This window comes from Gordionus sp. m RMFG-2023, chromosome 2, assembly GCF_954871325.1.
Source record: "Gordionus sp. m RMFG-2023 chromosome 2, tfGorSpeb1-WG-v2, whole genome shotgun sequence".
Classification (NCBI taxonomy): Eukaryota; Metazoa; Nematomorpha; class Gordioida; order Chordodea; family Parachordodidae; genus Gordionus; species Gordionus sp. m RMFG-2023.
In genome coordinates this window covers 23845620-23869714 of record NC_088776.1, presented here as the reverse complement: position 1 = coordinate 23869714, position 24095 = coordinate 23845620, and the positions used below count along the sequence as shown (strand labels likewise).

Sequence of the window (24095 nt, the reverse complement as noted above, 5' to 3'; positions counted from 1 at the left end):
AATGCTATGAACCGTTTCAAAACGATTTTATTAAAATAGTAAGATTTAATTTTTTCAAATGATTTAACTTATTTTTTTTATGAAGTTAATCGTGAAGGACTATCATATATATAGGCTTAGCGATTTTATACTATTTTAAATAAATTTTTTCCGTTCAATTGTTTCTTTATTTGAGGAAATATAACTAATAGAATATATTAGTTTTCTTTTTTTAATCCTTAATTTCGTTTTGCTTATTTTATTATTTTTAGATTAATTTTAATTAGTTTTCACTATTAATAGCTTCATTAAAAATAAAATCAAACCGGAATGAACCTAACCCTTATAATTAGCAGCCGGAGCATAACTGAATCGTACCATTATACACAGTGATTCGCCTTGGTTCTTGTAATTTAATTAATTTTTTAAAATCATATTTTGTTTATTTATCTAATAATTATAGTCAGGTCAACTGTCGCGTTAGCTAGAATCACATCTCAGAGATCATTACAATATGTAACATTTACTATATATTAAATTAACCAGATGTCTTAAAGCTATCACTTGTAAATCTGTACCTAAATAAATAATTATTCTTTAAAATTATATTTTTATTAAGTTTTATTGTGAAAACTAGTCATTTAAAGATTTTTGTTTTCGTATAACATCTTAAAATAAAAAAATAGTTTTTTTCTTAATCATCCTTGAGTATTACGAATCATTGCATCATTTATTGTTTTAGAAAATATATTTCCTATTAAATTATAAAATATATAATTATATCATCAAAATTTTAACTGGATAATAAACCAGAACGTTATCTATGGTTTAAGTCGAGACTTATTAATATTAATTAATTTATTAATATATTAATTATATTTTTTTAAACTTATTTTTAATGCAAACAAATGTAAACACAATTTCCCGGTCAATTTATATAGATACATTTTTTAAATTGTTTTATTTTTAAGGAAAAATAATTCATATTGTAATATTTATATTTTTAAAACTCTTATTTTAATTTATATAAATTCATTTTTTTTTATCAAAATAGATTAAATAAATTTAAAAAAATTATTTATATTAATACAAAATTTTTATTTCCATAAAGTAATATATACATTACACCTCACCACTCGAGGTTGATTCTGACATAGCTTTTCATCCTCACTACATCCTCACTACAAACAATAATATTGTAATAATTAATCAAAATGAGAATTTATTTTAAAAATTATATGTATAACAATGATAATTTATTACTATAATCATAATATTTTAAAAGCAAATTTTAGATATTCAATAACATTTGATGGCTTTCAATCTTTTTTTTGTTAAATGATCTATTTATTTTCATAGAATTCGAATACATAATTAAAATATCAAATTGTAGTATCGCCTATTTTTTTCCTATTTTATTTATCACATAATTGAACTTTATCCATCTTTAATGATGTTATATTAAATTTTAATGTTTTTTAGACACTATTATATTTTAAACGTCAAAATCAATATTTCGTCAAAACAAAATTTATTATAATTGTTCATAGTTATATTAAATGTAATTTAATTAGAAATTATAATATAAATCACAATAATTATTATTATTTGGGAAAAAAAATGTCAAGGTTTATTCAAAATTGTATGTATTATGATAGGAAGGAAAGATGAAAAAAATCTCTGGTATTATAATGATCCTCGGCGATATTGGATTATGATTTACATAACTTCATTGCTAGAATTATATAACTCATTAGAAATAACATTTTCCGGTTTCTGATTTAATAATTTTATTGATTATGTACATACTTTTATCAGAAATACTGCTCTCTATGGGTAATATGGCGTCATACTCAAATTAACCTGCTATTTTCATAGTGAACAAAATATTTATAAATCATCTATATATAAAAAAATTATTATTTTCATTTACCAAATATTAATTTTTTTAAAATTTTTATCTCGCTTTTAATTTGAATATTTAAAAAAATTAAAACACAATTCTAAATTATTTATCATTTTTGATATAAATAATTGCCTATGAAAATAACCTCTACTTTGTCGATCTTAGATACCTTTTAATCAATTTTAAATTAAAATCTTTTGAGGCCCGTTGCCGCAGAAACAGTATTTGTTACTTATTTCATTATTTAGACATAAATAATATCTTATAAAATTTATATATGATATATTTTCAATTAAAATATCTGATAAATTGATTTATAATAGCAACTCGAGTCAGTGGCCCCTACACTTTCTGAGAGATGGAAGCAGAATAACTCCCTGAGAAGTCCCACCCCCCCCCCTCGAAAAAATGGCCAATTATTTTTTGACACCCATAAATTTTAAAAATAATTTTTATTGCAACAATCTTTAATATATAATATAAATAAAATATTATTTTTAAATTAATAATTTAGATAAATTGAGGGAAGAGAAAGCGAAAGAATTTATAATTATATCAATATTTATTGCAGAAACATTCATGGGCCTTAATTTTTTGACCATGCCTGCCCCAGGCCCGCAGTAAAATTTTTTTTAAGCCCAAACCTGGTCCGTCCCATATCTAATGTTAAAAAAAATTCCCAAGTCCATGATAAGTTACAAAAAAATTTCCTAAACCTGGCCCAAGCCCATATCCAAAAGTTTAATTTTTTTTATTTAATGAAAATAAACAATATTTAAATATATTTAGGCAATCATTTTGTTTACAATACTGAAATTTATTATTATTAGAAGAAAAAAAGGCAATATTTCTTTAAATTAGCAACTGTTTTAAATAATAAATTTAATAATTTTAAGCCCAAACTCAGCCCACGCCCATTAAGAAAATTTATTTTTAAATTCACGCCCGGTCCAGGCCTGCTAAAAAATATAATATTAGGGCCGTGGGCCGACCCGGCCCATTAAGTTGTTTAGCTAAAAAAAATTTCATGATAAAATTAGATTTCTTTCCTTCATAAAATCTTGTGCTTTTGAAAAAACAAATAATTTAAATTTAATAATTTTAAGCCCAAACTCAGCCCACGCCCATTAAGAAATTTTTTTTTTTAATTCACGCCCGGTCCAGGCCCGCTAGAAAATATAATATTAGGGCCGTGGGCCGACCCTGCCCATTAAGTTGTTTAGCTAAAAAAAAATTCATGATAAAATTAGATTTCTTTCTTTCATAAAATCTTGTTCTTTTGAAAAAACATCCAAAAATTCAGTGTTTTATCTATTAGAATTAAAGACAATAATTTAAATTATACTTCTCAAATTAATCGGGCAATCTTTTGCCAATTGAATTTAATTTATTGCAAACCCTATATCCTTCGAAATGGTTTGAAATTTTGTACAAGCCAAACTTGTTATCAACAATATTTTATCCAAAACACAAAGTGATAAAATAAAATTTTTCTATTCTAAAGACTATAGCACTAGCCACAGTGGAAGTGGCAGTATCTTCAGAATCCTTTATATTTGTTGAAGCTGCCCAAGGCATCATAAAGTAAAAAAAATTTAGAATAGCTTTATAAGACGATAGCCAGTCTATCTAAACAAATAATATCACCGAGTGGTATTCTTGATGCATATAAATCGTTGCAATTTTGTCAGTGCATTACTCTGACATGCTTTGAGCACCTCATATCTTTACAACATTAAAATATATATAATCTCGTCTAATATTCCTAAAACATTTCGTAATTTATTTATTGATTGACATAATTGAACAATGATTAAATTTAATCGATGACAATAGCACCAAATAAAAGCTGCCTTTGGCGCCTCCGCTCTAATCAAAGTCTGCACTCCATTGATTCTTCCACTCTTGTTTGAGACGTCATCATAGCTTTGCCCAACTAGGAATTCAAGAGGTAAATTCATGGAGCCAAGTTTGGATATTATATTCTTTTTAATATCGAAACCAGTTGTATTTCCCATACAATGTATGTTTATCAGTCAGTCTTTCAGTGGGTTTAGGTGTCTCACTATTTTCATATATTACTATCAAACATTTTGAATTTTTTTTATAACCATATTCATGGTTCAATGAGAATATTTATGTTATTATATGATAATAGATTGAATGTAATTTCGTTTTTAATCCCTTATTTTGTTTTCTCCCAGTACAGATTCAGAATCTGCAATGAGTTTAATAAGGCCCATCATATATTGCCTTATTGTTGCCTGTTTCCCCAGAAGGCTTGGTTACAAGATATTAAATAACCTAGACATCTTATTATTATTCTTATGATAGAACAGTTATTATTTACACATTCTTTCTGGGGTATTATAAATTGTAATATGGAATTTTTGTTGTGTGAAAGCCTTCTATAATCAGCCATCATATGTGCCTGTGAAGATTCATGCACAATAATATCACTATTAAATTTTATGATCATTAAAAGAGTCAGATATTATATTTTCTTCTAACACATATTTTTTTTGGTTAATATTTTTGGCCATATTTTGAATTTGGAAGAATAATTTATGACAAGAAATCTAGGATAACAACCTAATTTACTAAACATCGACCAAAATTTCCGTCAACATATTAAATTAAATAATAAGTGGGGGGGGAAGGGGGGGTCTTATTATTACATACATAAACCAGAAATCATTATGAATGGATGTAAAAAAACAATAATAAAATTAAATTAAAAAAAATTTTTTTTAAAAAAGTACCCCACTCAAAATTTAAAAAAAAGTACTCCCACTCAAATTTTTAGACGCATTCGGACCCCACCCTCTTTGTGGGGGCCACTGACTCGAGTCGTGAATTAAGGTTATGAACATGAATGCCGAACCCAAATTATAAACTGGAGTCGTGAACTAATCTTGAACTCAGAGTGAGCCCGATGTGCAAGCGTTATGCAGGGTAATTAAATTTATTTTTGGTTATGTAATTGGACTTGTGACTATAAAATATTGACAATTCTAATACATAAATTTAAATATGAAATGTTTGGATATCTATTAGAGAAATCCTAGGGCCTAGGCATATTTTTCTGACTAAAATATTAAGTTAGCCATTTTAAAAAATGGCTCAGATCAAGCCACTTCTCAGTTTTTTCTTGCTAAAGAAGAAAATCTCTTTCATTGGTAGAATTACTAATGGGTAGAGTTGCCAAAATATATAATTAATATATTAGGAAAAGACCTATATTATTTCGCAGAGAATAAAATCTTAAACAGTTAAACACTCAGAATTTTTTTTATTTAATCAGAATCAAAAAAAATACTTAAAGCCAAGGATTTATATGTGTCCTATTGAGGTAATAATACACTTATTTTTTAATCGCCTAGACCATATTTTTAAAAGAAATATAAGCCCGAGCTCAACCTGAATGACCAGAATTCTGTTGAGAGGTCACTTTCTTGCTTAAAATTTTACCCTAGATTCTTTTTTATTTATAATACTACAAATAGGAATAATATATCAGTAATGAAAACTTAGAAATCAGTATAAAATAAAATCGTAAATAAATTATATTTTGATGAAAATAATGTGATATTAGGAATAATTAATAACATATGGTATTGTAATAATTCTAAAAAAAAATTGTAAATGAATTGACCCCGACGTGATTTGAACACGCAACCTTCTGATCTGGAGTCAGACGCGCTACCGTTGCGCCACGGAGTCACTTACAAAAATAAGTTTTTTTTAAAATTTTATATTAATTAACATTTTTATACCTCTAAGTTGTTTTAAAATATAAATTGTTAATTTTTAAGTATTTGACAGTTTATAAGTTATTGAGAATTATTGTATTTGTGCAAACTAAATTATTATATAATTTATATTAAAAATGTTTAAAAACAATCATTTGCATTCTTAGAGCATGCATAATATGAATCACATTCACAAAGTGAATTAATTTGCATATGAAATTTTAAGCTTATGTTTTTTTTGATATTCAGCAAGATCTGGACAACTCTCATATCAAGTCCCAATATATTTACTCACTCCTCTTGATTTAAAGAATAAAAATAATTTTTAGCATCTTGCCTGACTAAATTTTGTATATTTTCAAAAAATCAGTTATTATTAAAATGTAAATAAATAGAAAAACTGATATAAAATACTTGCAGATTTAACATCTCAGTTATGAGAATTATCCAGTTCTGGGGGATTGACAAGAAACTTTTTTATATTAAAATTATATATAATTAGTTAAATTTTTGATAGGCTAAGAGTATTAATACAGAGCAAAGAAATGATATCTATATCCCAATAGTTTGGCTAAAATAAAATAATCATACCATTTTCTAATTAACCCTATCTTTCTATTAAATAAACTTTTATCTATGAATAATATATAAGGATTCTATATTAATATTTAAATTTTATTAATTGTAAAATCATTCATTTATATAAATTATTATTATTCTATTAATCATTTATATAAATTAATATTATTCTATTAAATTTATCCCTCTAAATCTTTTTAAAAGAATATATGTATGAAATATAATACTAATATACATAGAGGATGTATTCCATATAACATTTAATATTCTCCTATTTTTTGGACATTCTATTTCATATCTCCCAAATCAATTTTCTTTTGAAGAATATGTTTCTTTTTATATAATAATACTTAACTACAAAGTATACTATATTTCATTTCATTTTTATTGCATCTCATGATTAATAGTAAAGGTATTTAGAAATGTCTTGTGAAATAATTTGCAAAATGGGTAACCATTAAAAAATAAAATAAATTTGAAATGTTTCATTCTGATATTATTTGCATAATAGATTTAAAAAAATGTAAATTATAAGTCTCATGAAAATTTGCATAATTAATTTAAAAAAAAGAAATGTCTCATTCTGATATTATTTGCTAATGAAGCCATTTCACAAACAGTAAATAGGTACATCTATATGGAAAAACAAATAAAAGGTTTCCGTAACATAGCTAAACTGTGTAGACCTTTTATTTATTTTTTATAAAGTTGTGATCAGTTGATGCTAAAATTTAATTTCAAAATAAACGAATTGGATATATTTTTAAGGTTGCATTCAAAGTGGTGACAGATCCGCTTTTTTACATCCGTTTTTGAAGTCAAAACATTTTGACTTTTTGATCCGGCAAATTTTATATAGCGTTATAACGTTACTTATAATTTTTTAAAAATGAAAATCAATATATTATATTTTATTGATGCTATTAGAGAAGCCAAATTTATATACGACAAAACAGATGAAAATTACAAAGATGTAAACAGATAAATCTTAATTTTACACTTTAAATAATTATGTAGATATTTAGTCTATTATATATTTTTTAGGTGACGATTTAAAGGCTAAATGGAATAATTTAAGAGACTATCAGAATAAAGAATACAAAAAAACAATAGATAGTCTAAGTGATTCAGCTGGGCCACCATATAAATCAACATGGCCTTATTATGAAACATTATCATTTTTAAATAAAACTTTAACACCTCGCATACAACAATCAAATTTAACTATATCTAATTCAACTCCACTATATGATATTACCTCAGATGAAAATATAAGCATAGATGAAAATATAACAACATCGAATAAAAGAAGAAAATAATATAAAGAAAAAATACTAAAAATTGAGGAAGATAAAAAAGTGATATCCTTTTTTGCTAAATTCATAGATGATGAAATATCATCTTTACCAGAAGACCACAAGGATAAAGTCAAAATGAATATTATACAAATGCTTTTTTTATATAAAAGTCAAATAAAAAAATTATATATTTTTATTTTTAAATAAATTTACTATAATTGCTTATTGAATAAATTTTATATTTGCTTTATGATCTTTAGCCTGACCTATAATTATATCATTTTAAGTACCATTTCAGGCAAATGCTTTTCTTATACAAACTAATTTTTAAAAAATGACACATTAAAAAATCAGAGTATCAATTTTTAATATATCTTATTATTACCCATTCACCAAGTATTTAATTTGAATACAATAGCAAACAATATTTATTTATATGTATAAATTTTTTCTAAGAATTTTTTAATCAAAAACATGGTTAATTGATACCAAGTATTGAATTTATAAACAAGTTCTTGGATGACTAATGATATTTTTTTATTAAAATAAAATATATACCAATAAAGTATAGAGGAATTTAATACATATAAATTTTTTTGCTTGAATAAATTTTATATTTGCCTTGTGATCTTTAGCCTGACCTATAATTATATCATTTTGAGTATTATTTCAGCAAATGCTTTTCTTATACAAACTAATTTTTAAAAAATGACACATTAAAATTTAGAGTATCACTTTATAATAAATCTTATTATTACCCATTCACTAAGTATTTAATTTTAATACAATAGCAGACAATATTTATTTATAAATTTTTTTTAATCAAAAACATGGTTTAATTGGTACCAAATATTGATTTTATGAACAAGTTCTTGGATGACTAATGATATTTTTTTATTAAAATAAAATATATACCAATAAAGTATAGAGGAATTTAATACATATAAATTTTATAATACATAATATTGAATAAATAAATATTAGTTTAAAATATTAATGGCAAAATATCAATATTATTAAAATTAATTATATTTTTTTTCTTTCTTGAATAAGAGATAATATATAATTTAACTAAAGAATATTGGTTCATTTAAAAAAAATAATAATGTCTAATCTGTTTTAAATCGAAACGTTAAAAAAAATCACTATAAAAGTTTTGTCGGACGCCGTCAAATCAGATGTTTTGATGTAAAATCGGATCCGTCTCCACTTTGAATGTAAATTTTAATAAATATATCTTGCTAAATTATTTACAAAAATTTATAATGAAATAATTTGCAAATTTATTAGTTATAATTAAGGCTATGTCCTAAATAGCAAAAAAATTGAATCGCGCAATTTGCGCGAATCTAGCGAAAAAAAATATATAAGCCAATTTTAATGGAAAATTAAAATGTTGGCCTAAATGATTTTTTCTATTTTGAACAAATTACGTGATTCTTAAAAATTTTACGATTCGTAAAAGTAATCTTTTTATCATTAAACTTTTGGAATTTGCTTGAAAATATGGCGAACGAATATCAATTGATGGAAAATATTAGACCTTATATATATTTGTGGGGCAATAGCGACCTCAAATATAGAAACACAGCGGTAAGTAAAATAAAATGGAAAGAAATTGGAAAGATGTTTGATTTAAATTATGAACAAATAAAGGAAAAGTTTGTTGCAATTAACTCCAAATTCAACAAATACTATGTTATTTCTAAGAAATCAGGTTTTATATTAAATGTATAAATAAATATTTTAATTAATTTCTCATATAAATATATTTCCAACTTTTTTTTTTACTAATCAACTATATATTCTATATATTAAAGACTAAAGATTCAATAATTGATATAATTATGTTAAATAATATAAATATATTAAAAATAAATTGATTAATAATAATAAACTTGTTTAAATATTGAAATAAATATATTAAATAATAATGATATAGTTTTAAATATAATAAGAAGAGTTTGATGTTAATAATAATATAATAGTATAATATATATTTATAGGAAAAGCATAGACCATATATCTTTTTAATGAACTGGGAGAAAAAAGTTCAATTTAGAATAATTTGAAGTAGAATGGTCGCAAAGAATGTAATATAGGCTAATGAATGAGAATTTATACGTTTTTGAATATTTAATTTAATTTACAAGAGAAAAACAATATATTTTTTTATATATAAATAGCATCGACTATAAGAAAAACAAGTGATACAATTGAAATCGTTTTCATAAAATCTCAATATATATATCTATCGTAAATCAATTTATGGTAAATAAATTGTGGCTAAAGGCTTCGTATATAAAAATACAATAATATATTATTAAACGTAAAAAGTAATATCGATTAAATAATATATTAAGAAATTATATTAAGAAATAATAGCGCACATGCAACACTTTTTTTATAATTTGTTGTATTTTATCTTACAATTATTTATGGAATTGTAATACTATTTTAATATAATCTTAAAATTTTTTATATTTGAATATAAAATACAACATTAGAAATAAATTGTCTTAATAAATATTTAAAAGGCATTTTGCTAAACTTCTATATTGGCTAAATTATTACTTTTATGGGATTAAAATTATTTAATAATTAGGTGTAGTGTTGATAAAAGATATCAATTTTTTAAAATGGTACGATCAAGTAGCCAAAACAATGTTATGTAAACCTGGAGATTTTGTCATAAGTGACAGAAAGGTGATTCATATTTTCCAAATCTTGAGACTTACATGATATTATTTTAGCGAAATCCTTAATTGTGCCAAGCCCGTTTAATAACACTAATTATATTATGTTAATAAAATAATATATCTTAATTTGGAATTTTATATCTTAACCCTAGATCATTCATGGAAAGCAATTTTTAACTTTTGAATTTCAGATATTATAAAGATTCTTCAGATTATTTAATAAATACATCATAATTCATGGCGATATTCAAATAATTCTATTTTAATATCCTCGAATATTAGAATAAACAAAATATTCCCATAATTTAATATTTTTTAAATGTATATTTTTATAAATATTTCATTTTGAGATTTTAAATTACCTGATGTCAATATTTATTCTCGAAAAGATGAAGAAGTAGTCTCTTTTTTTTTTAGTTAATATTTTACTTATAGTTTTTTTTTATATAAAATAAATATAGGGCGTTTCTGAACCCTACAAAAAAATTTATATATACATATATAGTACTAAAACTTTTTCCCCTAAATTGCATATAGTAGTTTGGCATACACATCTAAATCTAGTTGAGGGATTATTGTTTGTTAGAGTGACCAGTAGTTGTAATACTATTTTAATTATGTATTATTATTTTGGTAGCAACTATGATATTTGATACTACTTTATTTCTATTTTTATTTTATCAAATATTTTCTATATTATATTGCAAAATTACATATCAAATTTTCTTGATAAAATATATGCTATACATATATTTACTAAATAATATCAGAGTTGTGCAGGTTCTCCAAAAAAGAATCTAGATATAGATTCTTTATAAAAAAATGGATCTTAGATATAGATACTAGTAACTTATTCAAAATATCAAAAAAATACTTATACCTTTTTCCAAATGAGAGTATCTTAAATACAAGGTAATTTTATAAAATTCTAATTACCAATTTAGAATAGTGTATAAAAACAATTTTTATTATTTATTGTGAAGAACATAACATAGGCATATAATAAAAATGAATATTTTTAATAATTAATAGAATATTTAATGACGAGTTAACTACAATAATTAGGCCATTTATTATTAGTCTTAGCCCATTCATAGCAGTCAGGGAAGGGAGACTAGTATTTTTAAGGTAGTTAAAATATTAATTTGCAAAAGAGTATTTAAAATAGATTAAATTAAATTTTTTTTTTTTAGGATAATCAATTTTTCAAATAATTTATTATTAAGCCTTTACTTTTTCAGCGTATTTAAAATTGTGCCAAAACTAAATAAATTTTTAACTGGAGCTGATTAAGATATTGCAGTATTATATTTTAAAAAAATTTCTAATGGAAGGTGAAACATGGATTATTATTTTATTATAATGGTTATTATTTAGCGCAAATTTTTGTATCTTACATTCATTTAAATTAACACCATTTATATTAACTTTACTTAATAGTTTTATTTAATTATTTAATAGTTTTATTTTATATATAAAGGATAAATTTATTATAGTTTATTAGTTAAATTGTAGTTAAATATTTTTAAAATATATTTATTTAATAAAAGCTTTAAATCTTTTTGTTTAATCTTGCTTTGATCCCTGCCAACCTTTACATGGTGGCAGCGAAATTTACAATTTTAAAATCTGTTAAATTTATTTTTTTCTACTAAATATAATTTAGGTCAAATGGATCAATCAACTAGAGGTGAGCGCAAGCCTAATTTTTCATTCACGTCTTGCCCGCTCACGGTGGCAATAAAAAAATATCACGCCCATTCACGCTTATCACTAAAAAAATTTCGACCCAACCCGCCCGCTCACGACAGGCAATATTTTGATTCACGCCCGTCACGCCGAAAATTCACGGTGTTCTTAAATTTTTCAAAAATATTGCTATAATTTTACACTTTTTTGAATTCATTCTATTTATTTCTCTAATTTCATAATCCATATTAATAAAAAATAAATAATCTATAAATCGAAATTTATTTAGAAAAAGAAGAATGTCAACCTTTTTTTATTTCAATTGTGTACGCCTTTCCTCTAATAAGAGATTGGCTACAGAAAATAATCTTTCACTAGAAGCCTAATTTGTCGGGGTTGACAAAATTACTCGCTAATTTTCTCAAAAAAGGAAATGAATATTCCTGCTTCTAAAACTTCAAAATATTTTTGTTATTTATCTTATATGAATCTTTTAAGATCATCCTCACAGCTTCATCGGTGATATTGATGCTTCATCAGAATCATCTAGAAATTCTCTAGTTTTTTTATTTAGAATATACGGTCTTTTATGAGTGTAGGATGAATTAGGAAAGTGATAGTTGGTATGATCATTTAGAACATAAGGTTTTTTATGAGTTTAGGATTAGTTAGGAAAGTTATAAATGATAGTTGGCATTGACTTATGCATATCATCTAATTTTATATCATTTAGCATTTTTAAGATTGTTTTATATATATCGTTTTCTTCTTTTATTAAAAACTTAAGTCTTTTGAAATTCGGATCTAGAATTAAGCCTACCTTATGTAGTGGCTGCATAATAATCTTTTAAAAGAAATATTGTTCTGTAATTTAAGGTTTTGATTTATTAATTTTTGTTTAAATAGACAAATTTCATTTACTGTGGGACGGGAATCTGCTCACAAATTATCCGAGCATTCTATAAATATTGATAAAAAATTTGTCTAACTCGCGTATGATGCTGATATCAATTGTGGCTAATCTATTTAATTCTTGCTTGCTAAACAAGTACACCTGTATTTCAGAATATGATTTTAAGAAACTCTGTATCATGATATATACAGAGTTCCATCTCGTTATTCTCGCTATTACATCTTGTTTAAAAAGAAAGAAAGAATGTCGCAGTTTGCTATTAGCTGAAGATTGTTCGAAATATTGTAATATTTTTTTACACCATTTATATTTAAGGCTATTTCAGTTAAACAATTGTCAAAAATATACTGCATAATATTATTTAGTATATGGCATATACATGCTAGCGTTTCGTCATCTTTGAATGCACTTATAAGATTTGCTCCGTTATCACTCACAACTATATATTTATTTAAGTAATTTTCTACTTCTGTATATTCTCCTAAAATTGAATTGACTACACTTATAATTTTGACGTTTTTTTCATTCATTGCCTTGGCCAAAACAAATGTTTTTAATTAAAATTCTTAATGATAATATGTCCTATAATGGTTAAAAAACTTAGATTTTTATAGTCATCCGTCCATCAGTGATTATCGACAAGTAATTATTATTGATCATGCTTTTAATCTTAATTTTATTTCATGGTATATTTTTGGACCTATAGTATTCATGAGATTTTTCTAGTTCACAACTTTTTTATTTTGTTATCCATATGTAACACCAACATTTATCTCTTGGCCTAGCTTGTAAAATTCTTCACTTTCTGTTGCATTTAAAGATTGAAGATCTTTACAAATAAAATATAACTGACTTTTCTGTAAAAAGTTTAAGCAAAATTTAGCATAAAGTTTCGCGATAAAAAACACCTAAACATAAAAAGAAAATAAAACTAACGAAATGATACCGGATGTTGTTTATAAAATGCGGAAGATTTTTAGTTTTCATAAATTATTCTTTTTAAAAAAGAACTAAATTAAATAAGAAAATATATAATATAATTATAAAATTTCAAATTGCAAATTTATATTTATAAAAAAACAATTTTAAAAATTAAAATTTCCGTGATTCACGGGAAATTTAAGTTCACGCCCAGTCACGCCTTGGAATTTAAAATTTATTCACACTCACGCCGTGACCCACCGTGACACGATGGGTCACGCACAATCAACTATGAGGACAATTGTTAAACTAGATATCAAACTAGACGAAGCTATCATGGATAATGGAGTTGTTATAATATGAACTTACAAGAACCAATATGATAGTTAGACAATAGGTTATGAATTCTATGTAGTAAAACCATTGATGATTTATAAAATATTCTAAATCCAAGTAAAAAAAAAAGGAAAGTTATAAAATTCCAATATACTTAATAAAATAACTGAGTAAATTAAATATAAATCAGTCATAATGAACATATATGAATACTTAGATAACCTTAAAAAATATTTACTTAATAATGAATTAACAGCCAAATTTCTTGATAGACAATATGATATTAGCTATTGAAACTTAGATAACTAGATAAAAAAAAATTCTGGAATGTTATGTCCATTCTAAAAACATGTAAGTAATGATTAATTTGAAAAAGTGAAAAGTAATTTAAATATTTAATGATAATCTCTAAATTATGAATAAACCTATATGGGACAATAATAATAAAACAAAGTCCATAGACAAATTGTTTAAAATTAATATTGCACACATAGAATAAATACATTTTATGTTGTTTAAATTTAATATATTATGCTGATTTTTGAGTTTACAAAATATTTTCCAATTAATTTAAAGCAAGGACGAGAACCCAAACCCTAAATATTTCGCTGAACCCAAACCCTTTTTTTAAATTTAGGGTTCAGGGTTCAAGCTTTTTTTTTAATTTTAAAAAATTAATTTTTTTTATTTTAAACTTTCATTTCATTTCATTTTATTTATTTTAAATTATATGTTTATAATAAATAATATAATATAAAAAACATGTAATTTACGATTTTTATTTATAAAAGATTTCCTATCTAAAAAGAGTTCATATTTAAAACCATTGTTTTTTTATTCAAAAAAAAAATTAATATAAAAAAATATTTTTTTTTTGTTATATTTAAGAGTCGGCATTAATTAAAATAAATTTTTTTAAAAAAATGATGTTTCTATTATTTTAACTAATTTTAATAAGTCATTATTTTAGATTTTTAAATGAACCCGAACCCATTTTTTAGAAGGAGAGTTTTCGTCCCTGATTTAAAGTTAATTTTTGAATAAGTTTTATTTTAATTCTGATAAAAAATTCAAACCTTGACAGATTTGTTGGAGACAAATTCTTACACCTCCCCACCCCCTCGTATAAGCGCTGTATATTGCAATAGGGTTTTATTCATTTTCTACCTAAATGTAATATTTTATATTATTGCAAGTTATAGTTCCTTTTTCTAAAGAATAGATATATTAATACCTTTTTTTGTGGTATGAAAAATCTTTATAACTAATTCATAGATTATATATTGAAATACGTTCCTCAGATTGTGTTCACTCCGATCATATTTTATGGCTTAGAAGCTATATGAGATGAATAAAAAATTATATTCCAAATGTTTTTCCAATATTTTAAATGAATAAGATATAAACCCCATTCCTTTTTTTTATTCTTAAAAATAACATGTATATTATACATGTTGAGATTTCTTGCAAGAAGTATAGATTTATTTAAATATATCATATAAAAAACATTGTTTTATTCTGAACGGCGATGAGGGGGAAAGAGTGGATACGGTAAATGGTCTGGGAATTTCGGGGGTGATAAGTGGATCCGGTTTTATTAGCTTAAATGATAGAAGAATAGGCAAATTTAAGAATAGAAGATTTTTTCATTGCCACCCTCCCCCCCTCTCCTCTACGCTGCAATATATCAGCTTATCATTTAATATTCTACAAGATTCAAAAGAATATTTAAATATATTTTCGTTTAATTATAATCCATCCTATAAATTCAATAACCTAGTCTCATTTCGATAAGCCATATATTTGAAACAGTTTAAAGATATCATAACTTCAAAAAATTAGTGATTATTTTATTTTTCATATAGTTTAAAAATTAAATATTTAAAAAATAGCATAATATATAAAACTAATATTAAAATAACATGTAAAAAAATTATGTAAACAATTTAAAAATGACAAATATAAATAGTAAGAGTTTTTTTGCCTCCCTCCTTGTTATATATATTTTTAAAAATATATTATTATATTTGTCTGAAAAGTAAGATAATTACCTCTAAACGATTAATGCTAAACACATAAAATACATCTTTATTGTAATAAAACATAGTTTAAAGTATAATAATAGAATATATAATATAATGAATTTATAAGTTTTATATTATCCGATATATTTTTTAAAATATAAATATACATCGTTTTGATTATTGGTATTGTAATGTTATTAAATTAATTCTCCTTCCTCGCCTTTCATATTTTGTGTTCGACTTGGATATTGATAATCCAACGCTATATTGTTGATATTTTAGCTCCATGTTACCTTGAATAATTTTTAATTTATTAATAAAAGTATAAATATCAGGATGGGCTGTTTTTATTAATTTTTTATTTTTTAAAGCTATTGTGGAAGCCCTCGACGTTATTGTTAGTCCTCGGGCCTCCAAAGTTGAAACGTCTCCAAAATGTGGAGTTAAAATATTAGTACATATGTATGTATTTGAAAAGTAGAGCATAAATTGTCTCAGAGCCTATATATTTAAAGCCTCTGACTCTATAAATGTCTGGGTATACATAATGGATAGCTGTGAAGGATTGCAAAATGGAGCGCATCTGGAGGATACCCTAGACATCGGCCCTTTCTTTATTATCTTTAGTCAACGATAAGCTTTGTATTTTTCTCCACAAGGATTGACCGTAGAGAAAGAAGCACCCTGGAATAATTTACCTCGGATCACAGCATAGGGAAAAACAATTTCCAAAGCTAACTTCATATTAATTTCATAATTTATTTGAATCGATTCGGGTTCTAACTGTAGTTCACCATGACGAGCGCATTCATTATTTATCATTTCCAGGAATTTTATATAGGTTGATTTTCGCTTACTAGGTAATATAGCGAATATAACGCATATCATATTTTTTCCTATTGGTATATGAATGGTAGAGTTGAGTGAAGTGTATGGGATAGGTAAAAATAGTACCATGTATGTACAAATTTTTTGAAGCGCACATTAGTTCCAAAAAATCAGGTATTCCAAATATTATGATATCTTTATTGGGTATATGCGCCAATAAAAATTGTAAGCCTTGAAGAGTTTTATTATAATTAGTTAAATCTATTGAATTCGTGTCCTTAGGTAGGAAAGGCATATAACCAGGTACCACCCTTTTCATCATTTTTATAATAGAATGCAAGGGTGGGATCGCCTCCGATTTATGTATATCCGGGTCACACATAATTTTGATCATAAAATTACTGTAAAAGGTGGAAATATTTAATAATGGATTTAATACCATCGCATTTTTTAGACTATTACGGTTTTCATGGCATAACGAATAATCGTCCATATATGTGTGCACATATTTTGATTTTACTCGGAATTGATCGTTTATTGATATAGCGCGCGAAGGGCAGCTTGGTTGGAGGCATCTGTTTATAAAAAATTAAAATAAAATATAACTTCGTTTAATATTTTTTTTATAAAGGTTTGTTTAATTACATGTAATTTGGCTCCTTTATATGTTCGATTGCGAATATACATTTTTGATGAAATATCATTAGGTGGTATCTTTTTGATTATATATTTTCGAAATTATCTGCAATGATTTTATGATAATAAAAATTAATCATCATAATATTTTGCTTGAATCTAGATGAATTAAACTTGATTTAAGTAATAAATCGGATGTTACTCTTGCACCATTAATCATCAGTCGAAAAGGTTCTATATCGTCTCCAGAAATATGATCTAAAATGTTGAATTAGAAATAGATTTAAAGAATTATCGAATACCAAGATCAGTTTGATTTGAAATAAAACCTGATGACGAAGTTACTATACCATCAATCGCTGACTGAATCCCATCATTTAAACTTCTAACTATGGACGCAATAGAAAAATATTATTAAATACTTAAATCAGTTTGATTAGAAATATAATTGGAAGTTGATTCGCCACTGATTGCTGATTGTGAACCTTCATTCAAACTTCCAATTATAGATGTTTGATCTAATATATTTAAGTTGGAAAAGATTTTAAATATTATAAAGTACCATTATATGTTTGATTAGAAATATATTGTAAAGTTGATGCCCCATAAATTGCTGATCTAGCATCTTTATTTAAGCAAGTTAAACAATTATAAAGGTTTAATCTAAAATGTTTTAATAGAAAAATATTTTAAATATTAAAAAATACCTTTGATTAGAAATAAAATTTGAAGTTGATTGACCGGAATTATGATTATGTTTAATTAGATAATATTTTTTTGACTAGGACTTAGGAATTCCATTCTAGGTAGATGAGCTTAAATTTATAAACATTAATAGTATATATTTAAAATACAAAGATTACTTTGTAAAGATCGATGAACTATCGATTGTTGATCGAGCATCTTTATTTAAGTTTCCAACTAATGATGCAATGGGGACAAAAATTAAAATATTATTTGCGAATGTAATTTTGATTTAAAATATAACCTGAAGAAATTGATACACCCCTGATTGCCAATTGCGCTTCCAATTACATATGTTTGATTTAAATATTTCTATAGAAAAGATTATAAAGTATCGTATTAATTTGATTAGAAATAGAATTTGAAGTGATTCTCTAGAATTAGATTTAAGAAGATATTTTTCTGACTACTTAGGAATTCGATTCTAGATAGATTACTTTAATTTATAAACATAAATATTAATTAAATACCTAAACATAAATACTATTTAAATAAATATTAAATACCTAAACCGATAATTAATTAAATATATTTTAAATACCAGGCTTAGCTTATGAAACGGAATTTGATGAAGTGGATGCACCATTGGATTGAGCATCTTCATTTATACTTACAACTATATATATAGTCGAAAAAATAGTTAAAATATTAATGCCAATATAAGTTTGATTTGAAATAGCTTTCCTAAACCCAGTCTAATGGTAAAAAATTTTGGGCTAGACTGGACATATTTTGCAAAATATTTTTTAAGGATAAGCCAGAGCTAAAATGCTTTTAAAGATGATAATTAGGCGAAAATAATCATTAACAAAGCTGAGCCAAAAAATAAGATAGAAAATTTTAATGGCTCTACCCACCCCAATTGACTTCTAATTATAATGATAACTTGATGAAGTTGATTCACTCCCATTTGCTTATTGAAATCCTTCGTTTAGGCTTCCAATTATAGAAGAATGTATAGAAAGATTAAAAATATTATTAAAAATACTATTATTTTTTGAGTTAGTTTTATATTTATTTTAAAATATTTTAATCGTTTTTGTAAATTGTTTCAAAGGGAAATCAAAAATATAGGCAGTAAATAATATTTTGCACCATTATTTTTAATTTTAAACCTAGCATTAATTTGTAACTTTTTGGGCCCAATCTGGGCTGAAATTTATTATAACTACCGTTTACCACTCAATCCAGGCAATTCTGCAGGACTATTATTTGTATTTTAGGTTATAGTAATAAAAAATGTACAAAACTTTGCAAAAAAATTTAAATGAAGGTTAAATCCTTGATTATTTTGAGGAATCTGGTTGTTTATTTTATTCTCATCACAGTTAGGTGCATGCACTTTGGTAATCTTTAAATATCTTTACAAAAAACACCGTTGCCATTACATGAACGACACCTGAAATAAATATTGTGTCCTTTTTTTATCCTTTCTATATTTTTTCTTTAAATAGTATGTCATTTTATTATGACTGGAATGTTTAAAAGATATAGCCTTTAACTATGAAATTCATAAAATATGCATAATTATTATAAACCTTCTGATTTTCTTAAATATTATGTTTGCTGAAACAGTCATAATTGGGAGTTCTTCCATATTTGAAACATGTTGATCTTAAAATAATATAAAAAATGTTATAAATGGCTAAGGTATTTATTGTATTGATGATTATTTCGACACCTAACTTTAATAATAAGCCTTTTACCTGAGATGTTCATCATGATCAATTGATTAATAGAAGATGGACAAAAGTACCCCAGATTAAAGATGCTGGACCAAAATATTTACCGGCAAAAAGACATTGCACAAAAATGCATTAATTTTATAAATTCTTTATAAAGGTTAATTTAAAAGTTTTCTTCTTTTTAAGAGTTTAATTTCTTAATTGGGATATTTTCGTCCGGTGTCTTTTTGTACATGGGTATTTTGATCCATGTTGTCCAGGGTATTTTTTATCCTTGATTCTCTTTATATATTGTACAAATAAAATGATGTATTAAATTAATAACTTAATTTATCTTAACTAGATATTCAATTGAGAAGCTATTGTTTATTTTAAATTTTCAAATGATTTCCTATAGACTCTGTTTATTAAATTATAGCAATAACCAAAAATTTTATAATTGCACTGCAAGCAGTCTTTTAACTAACCTGTCATAATTTATTGCAGTCGCCATTTTTTTTATTTGAAGTTTTTATATGAAAGTTTGGGAAACATATCTTAATATAGTGAATTGATGTCTGTATCATAATTTTTATTGATCTTATTTACAACTGACATATATTTGTACGCCATTTCTTTATCTGCACAGAAGCGATTGCCTTATATAGAATAAATTGGAACGTTAATGGACTATTATCTCCACGAGGATCTTCAGGATAAAGAGCTTATTTTTCTCCAGTAAGGAATTTTCATGCTATTATGAGGAGAAATAAAATCGACCTAAAATTTCAAATAATCGTTTAACTGTAAAAATGTAATTGTTGATGCATTATTTACCCGATATTTGACATGAACGAGAATCAAGATTCTCGATATGCTTTTTCGGAGGATAAATTTGGAAGACACGCACATACTTGAAAGTATTTGCGAAAAGAATTGCTGTAGAACTTTACATTAAAAAGAAATAGCAGGGCATATTCTGCAAGGTTTTAATCGTCGGAAAGAGAAATAACTTTGGTTTTTATAATTGAAGTGAAGAGTTATCAACCGTGGTATTTTTAAATGGAATGGGAGATTGGCGATACCAAACAAACATGGAAATAATTCATCGGGGATACCTGGTGAAAATGTAATGAAATGATTTTCAGGTAGATATAGAAAATTATATCAAAATCAAAAGATGTTCTGGGCGTCTTAAAAATAGACCTGGAATTGAAAAAATAACACTATTTTTTAAGTGTAGATAGTGTTGTTAAACCATCTAACTTTGACCAGCTCTTAAACGGCGTAGTCAAGTTTTTAGTCTAAAAAAATAGTCTCTATCATTAAGTTGAGACGTTTAAGTCAATTATTTAAGGGATAATCTTGACCACGCCATATTGGAGTTGGTCAAAGTTAGGTGATTTAACATCACTAACTTAGGTAAAGAACCTTGGGCGTGAAATCATATTAATTTTGCAGTTCCAGTTGCTTCGCGAAATTGGTTAATTAGGCTTTTTACTAGTCGAAATGGTTAGAGGTTGATCTTATGCAGATTACTTCAGTTGAGGCGACGATCAAACGTTTGATGAAATATTTGCTCGCTTTGAAAAACATAATTTATTGTCAGATATTGGATAAGTTTATATCTGGGCATAAACGTAGCCAGAGGGAGAGGCAAGGAAAAATCCCACCTCGGAAACTTGCTGGTTCCCGAAGCATAAAAAATTCCTCTCTACCCCCCCCCCCCAATGTATCCAAATTACTATAAAGAATTTGAAAGAAAAATTAACCAAAGTAATAGCTTTTTATGATAATGACTAAAATTCAAAATTTGTAAAGAAAAAGGTGAAAAATTCAAAATAATGATTTGCATTCTAAGGGGGGGGGGGGGGGAATTCAAAATTTCACCTACTTAACATCCCTTTATTCCGAGCGGAGACCTTCGTGGGTCTTAATTTTTTGATCAATGCCGACCCCAGTATTAGGCCCAAATTTGATATTAAAAAAATTTCCAAGTCAATAATAAGTTTAAAATATTTTTCTCAAACCCGGCCAAGTCATCCAAAAATTTAATTTATTGTATTTCGTGAAAATAAACATTATCTAAGTGTATTTAAGCGATGATTTTGTTTACAATACTGAAATTTATTATTATAAAAATTGCAATATTTTTTAAGTTAGCAACTGTTTTAAATATACTAAATTTAAAAAATTTAGGCCCAAACTCATTAAAAAGAATTCAAAAATTCAGGCCGCTAGAAAAAAATATTAGGCCCATACCCGGCCCATGAAGGTCTTTAATTTCGAGTAGGTAAAACATCAGTCCAATGAAGGTCATTTTATTTTGAGCTAAAAAGGCAGGATATCATTGGAATGGAGAATCTTTAATAATTTAGTGTATAATACATTAAATAAGTGATCAATAGGTCTTTCATTCATTTCTAGAAGGGATCATATGAAAATATATAATTTTTTATATATTTTTTAGAGCATGTACATAAAAAGCATGTATCTATTAGAGAATCGAGATGTTTTACTATATGCCTATGAGCATTAAATGATAGGTTAGCTCGGGAAACTAAAGAAGAAATCAAACTAAGGTATTCTAATTTTCAGCTCGATCACTAAATTTTAAGCTAGACAAAATGAAGCGTAACATCTAGATCCATAAATAAGTTTATGTAAAATAGAACTTTTAATATAAAGAGTAGACAATGATGTTTAGGTAATTCATTAAAATATGGAATTAGTGTAAGGTCTGCTAATAAATTGAAAAAATTTAAGGTGAACTGCTGAGAGGTTACTACGACATTAATAAATTGCTAAAAAAAACTGTAAACTAACATGTAACTTGAATCCTAGGAAGCAAATGTCAGATTTTTATTCAAAGATAGTCGAATACTATAAAATAGACTAGACACTTGGAGGATTGCCAGATAGTGCCATCGCCATACCACATATTTAAATGAAGATTAAACCTTTGACATAATTAATATCGATAAAAGGATTTAACTGCTGAATTTCTATCTATAGCAAGATGATAAAACTATAACGTTCTTTCAAGAATAATTGTGGAAAAAATAAAAAAAATGAGAATAAAGTTTTTCCCATATAGGCTATTAAAAGCATTTTGGAAGTCAAGTTTTATTTTATCTGAAAGTGTTATCAGTTTTGTACTGTTTGTTCTAGTTTTAGAAGTAGGTCTTCTAAAAACAGTACCTAAAATACCACTAACAGGTTTAGACAACAAGCCTAGCTCTTTGGAATAGTTCGGTCCAAAATAAATTAAAATCAATGTCCGAATCTAACAGAGAGTGTCTGTACAGACCTGTCTAAGCCGAGCCCTAGTATGGCGGGCAAAATATGTTTATAGGACAAGTTGGAATTTCGCAATTTTTTTCGTTAAGGGAAATTTATGTCTTCTTCATAAAATTTAATTATGGACCAAGAAATACAAATTTTTATAAAATTATTTTAGGGTATTGGCAAAAATTATTACTGCGCTGGCCAAAAAACCATTTCAAAAATTTCCAGGGCCAGTTTAGTATGGCCGTTCTCTAATCAATATTAAAGTAAGGTTAGCTACCTGTCCAAAAGAACTAGGAAAATAATGAAGCATGCTATAAAAATAGAATAAAGTTCATAAAAACCAATGGGAACAATTTGATTTTTTAAAAATTCATTCAGTACCATCCATTCCATTTTTTTCGGACTCATCTTCAGGATTGATAAATGATTTGCATAAGATAGTGAAATCAACATTAAAATCTACATTGGTACCATCTAGCACAAATAAACCAAGGAATTCAACGTACTTACTATTGGTAGCTGCAATGCCTTCTCTTGGTCATTAAAATGCCATTTGGTCTGTTTTCAACCTTTATACAAATCTTATCCAATTTTTCAAGTTAAATTATTTAAAAAAATTGGATATGTTTAAAAAGAATTTAACATAAAAATACTGATGCAATTATCTATTGGGCGTTATCTTGAGATCTGACGGCCCGGCATTATTTTCAATAAGTTTTTATAGCACAGCCCGTTAAAATTTATTTTTTTAAAAGTAAAAATCATTAATAAATTTTCTTAATAACGCTTAAATTAAATTTTTACTTATAAAAATGATAGTAATTTTTTTAAAAATT

At 25.4% G+C, this 24095-nt stretch overlaps 1 protein-coding gene and 1 non-coding gene across 2 annotated transcripts in view; one reads left to right on the top strand and one right to left on the bottom strand.

Moving 5' to 3' along the window:
- The window catches only part of LOC135923322 (protein AMN1 homolog), a 39939-nt gene extending 39160 nt beyond the window's left edge, over positions 1–779 (top strand). The window contains exon 7 of the mRNA XM_065458006.1: positions 443–779. Coding sequence (XP_065314078.1) covers positions 443–516 — 74 coding nt within the window. The 3' untranslated portion in view covers positions 517–779. The remainder of the gene's footprint in view (positions 1–442) is intronic.
- Positions 780–5536: 4757 nt separating this feature from the next.
- Trnaw-cca (transfer RNA tryptophan (anticodon CCA)) lies at positions 5537–5608 on the bottom strand. The gene has a single exon. It is a non-coding gene; the product is annotated as a tRNA-Trp (tRNA).
- Positions 5609–24095: the final 18487 nt, after the last annotated feature.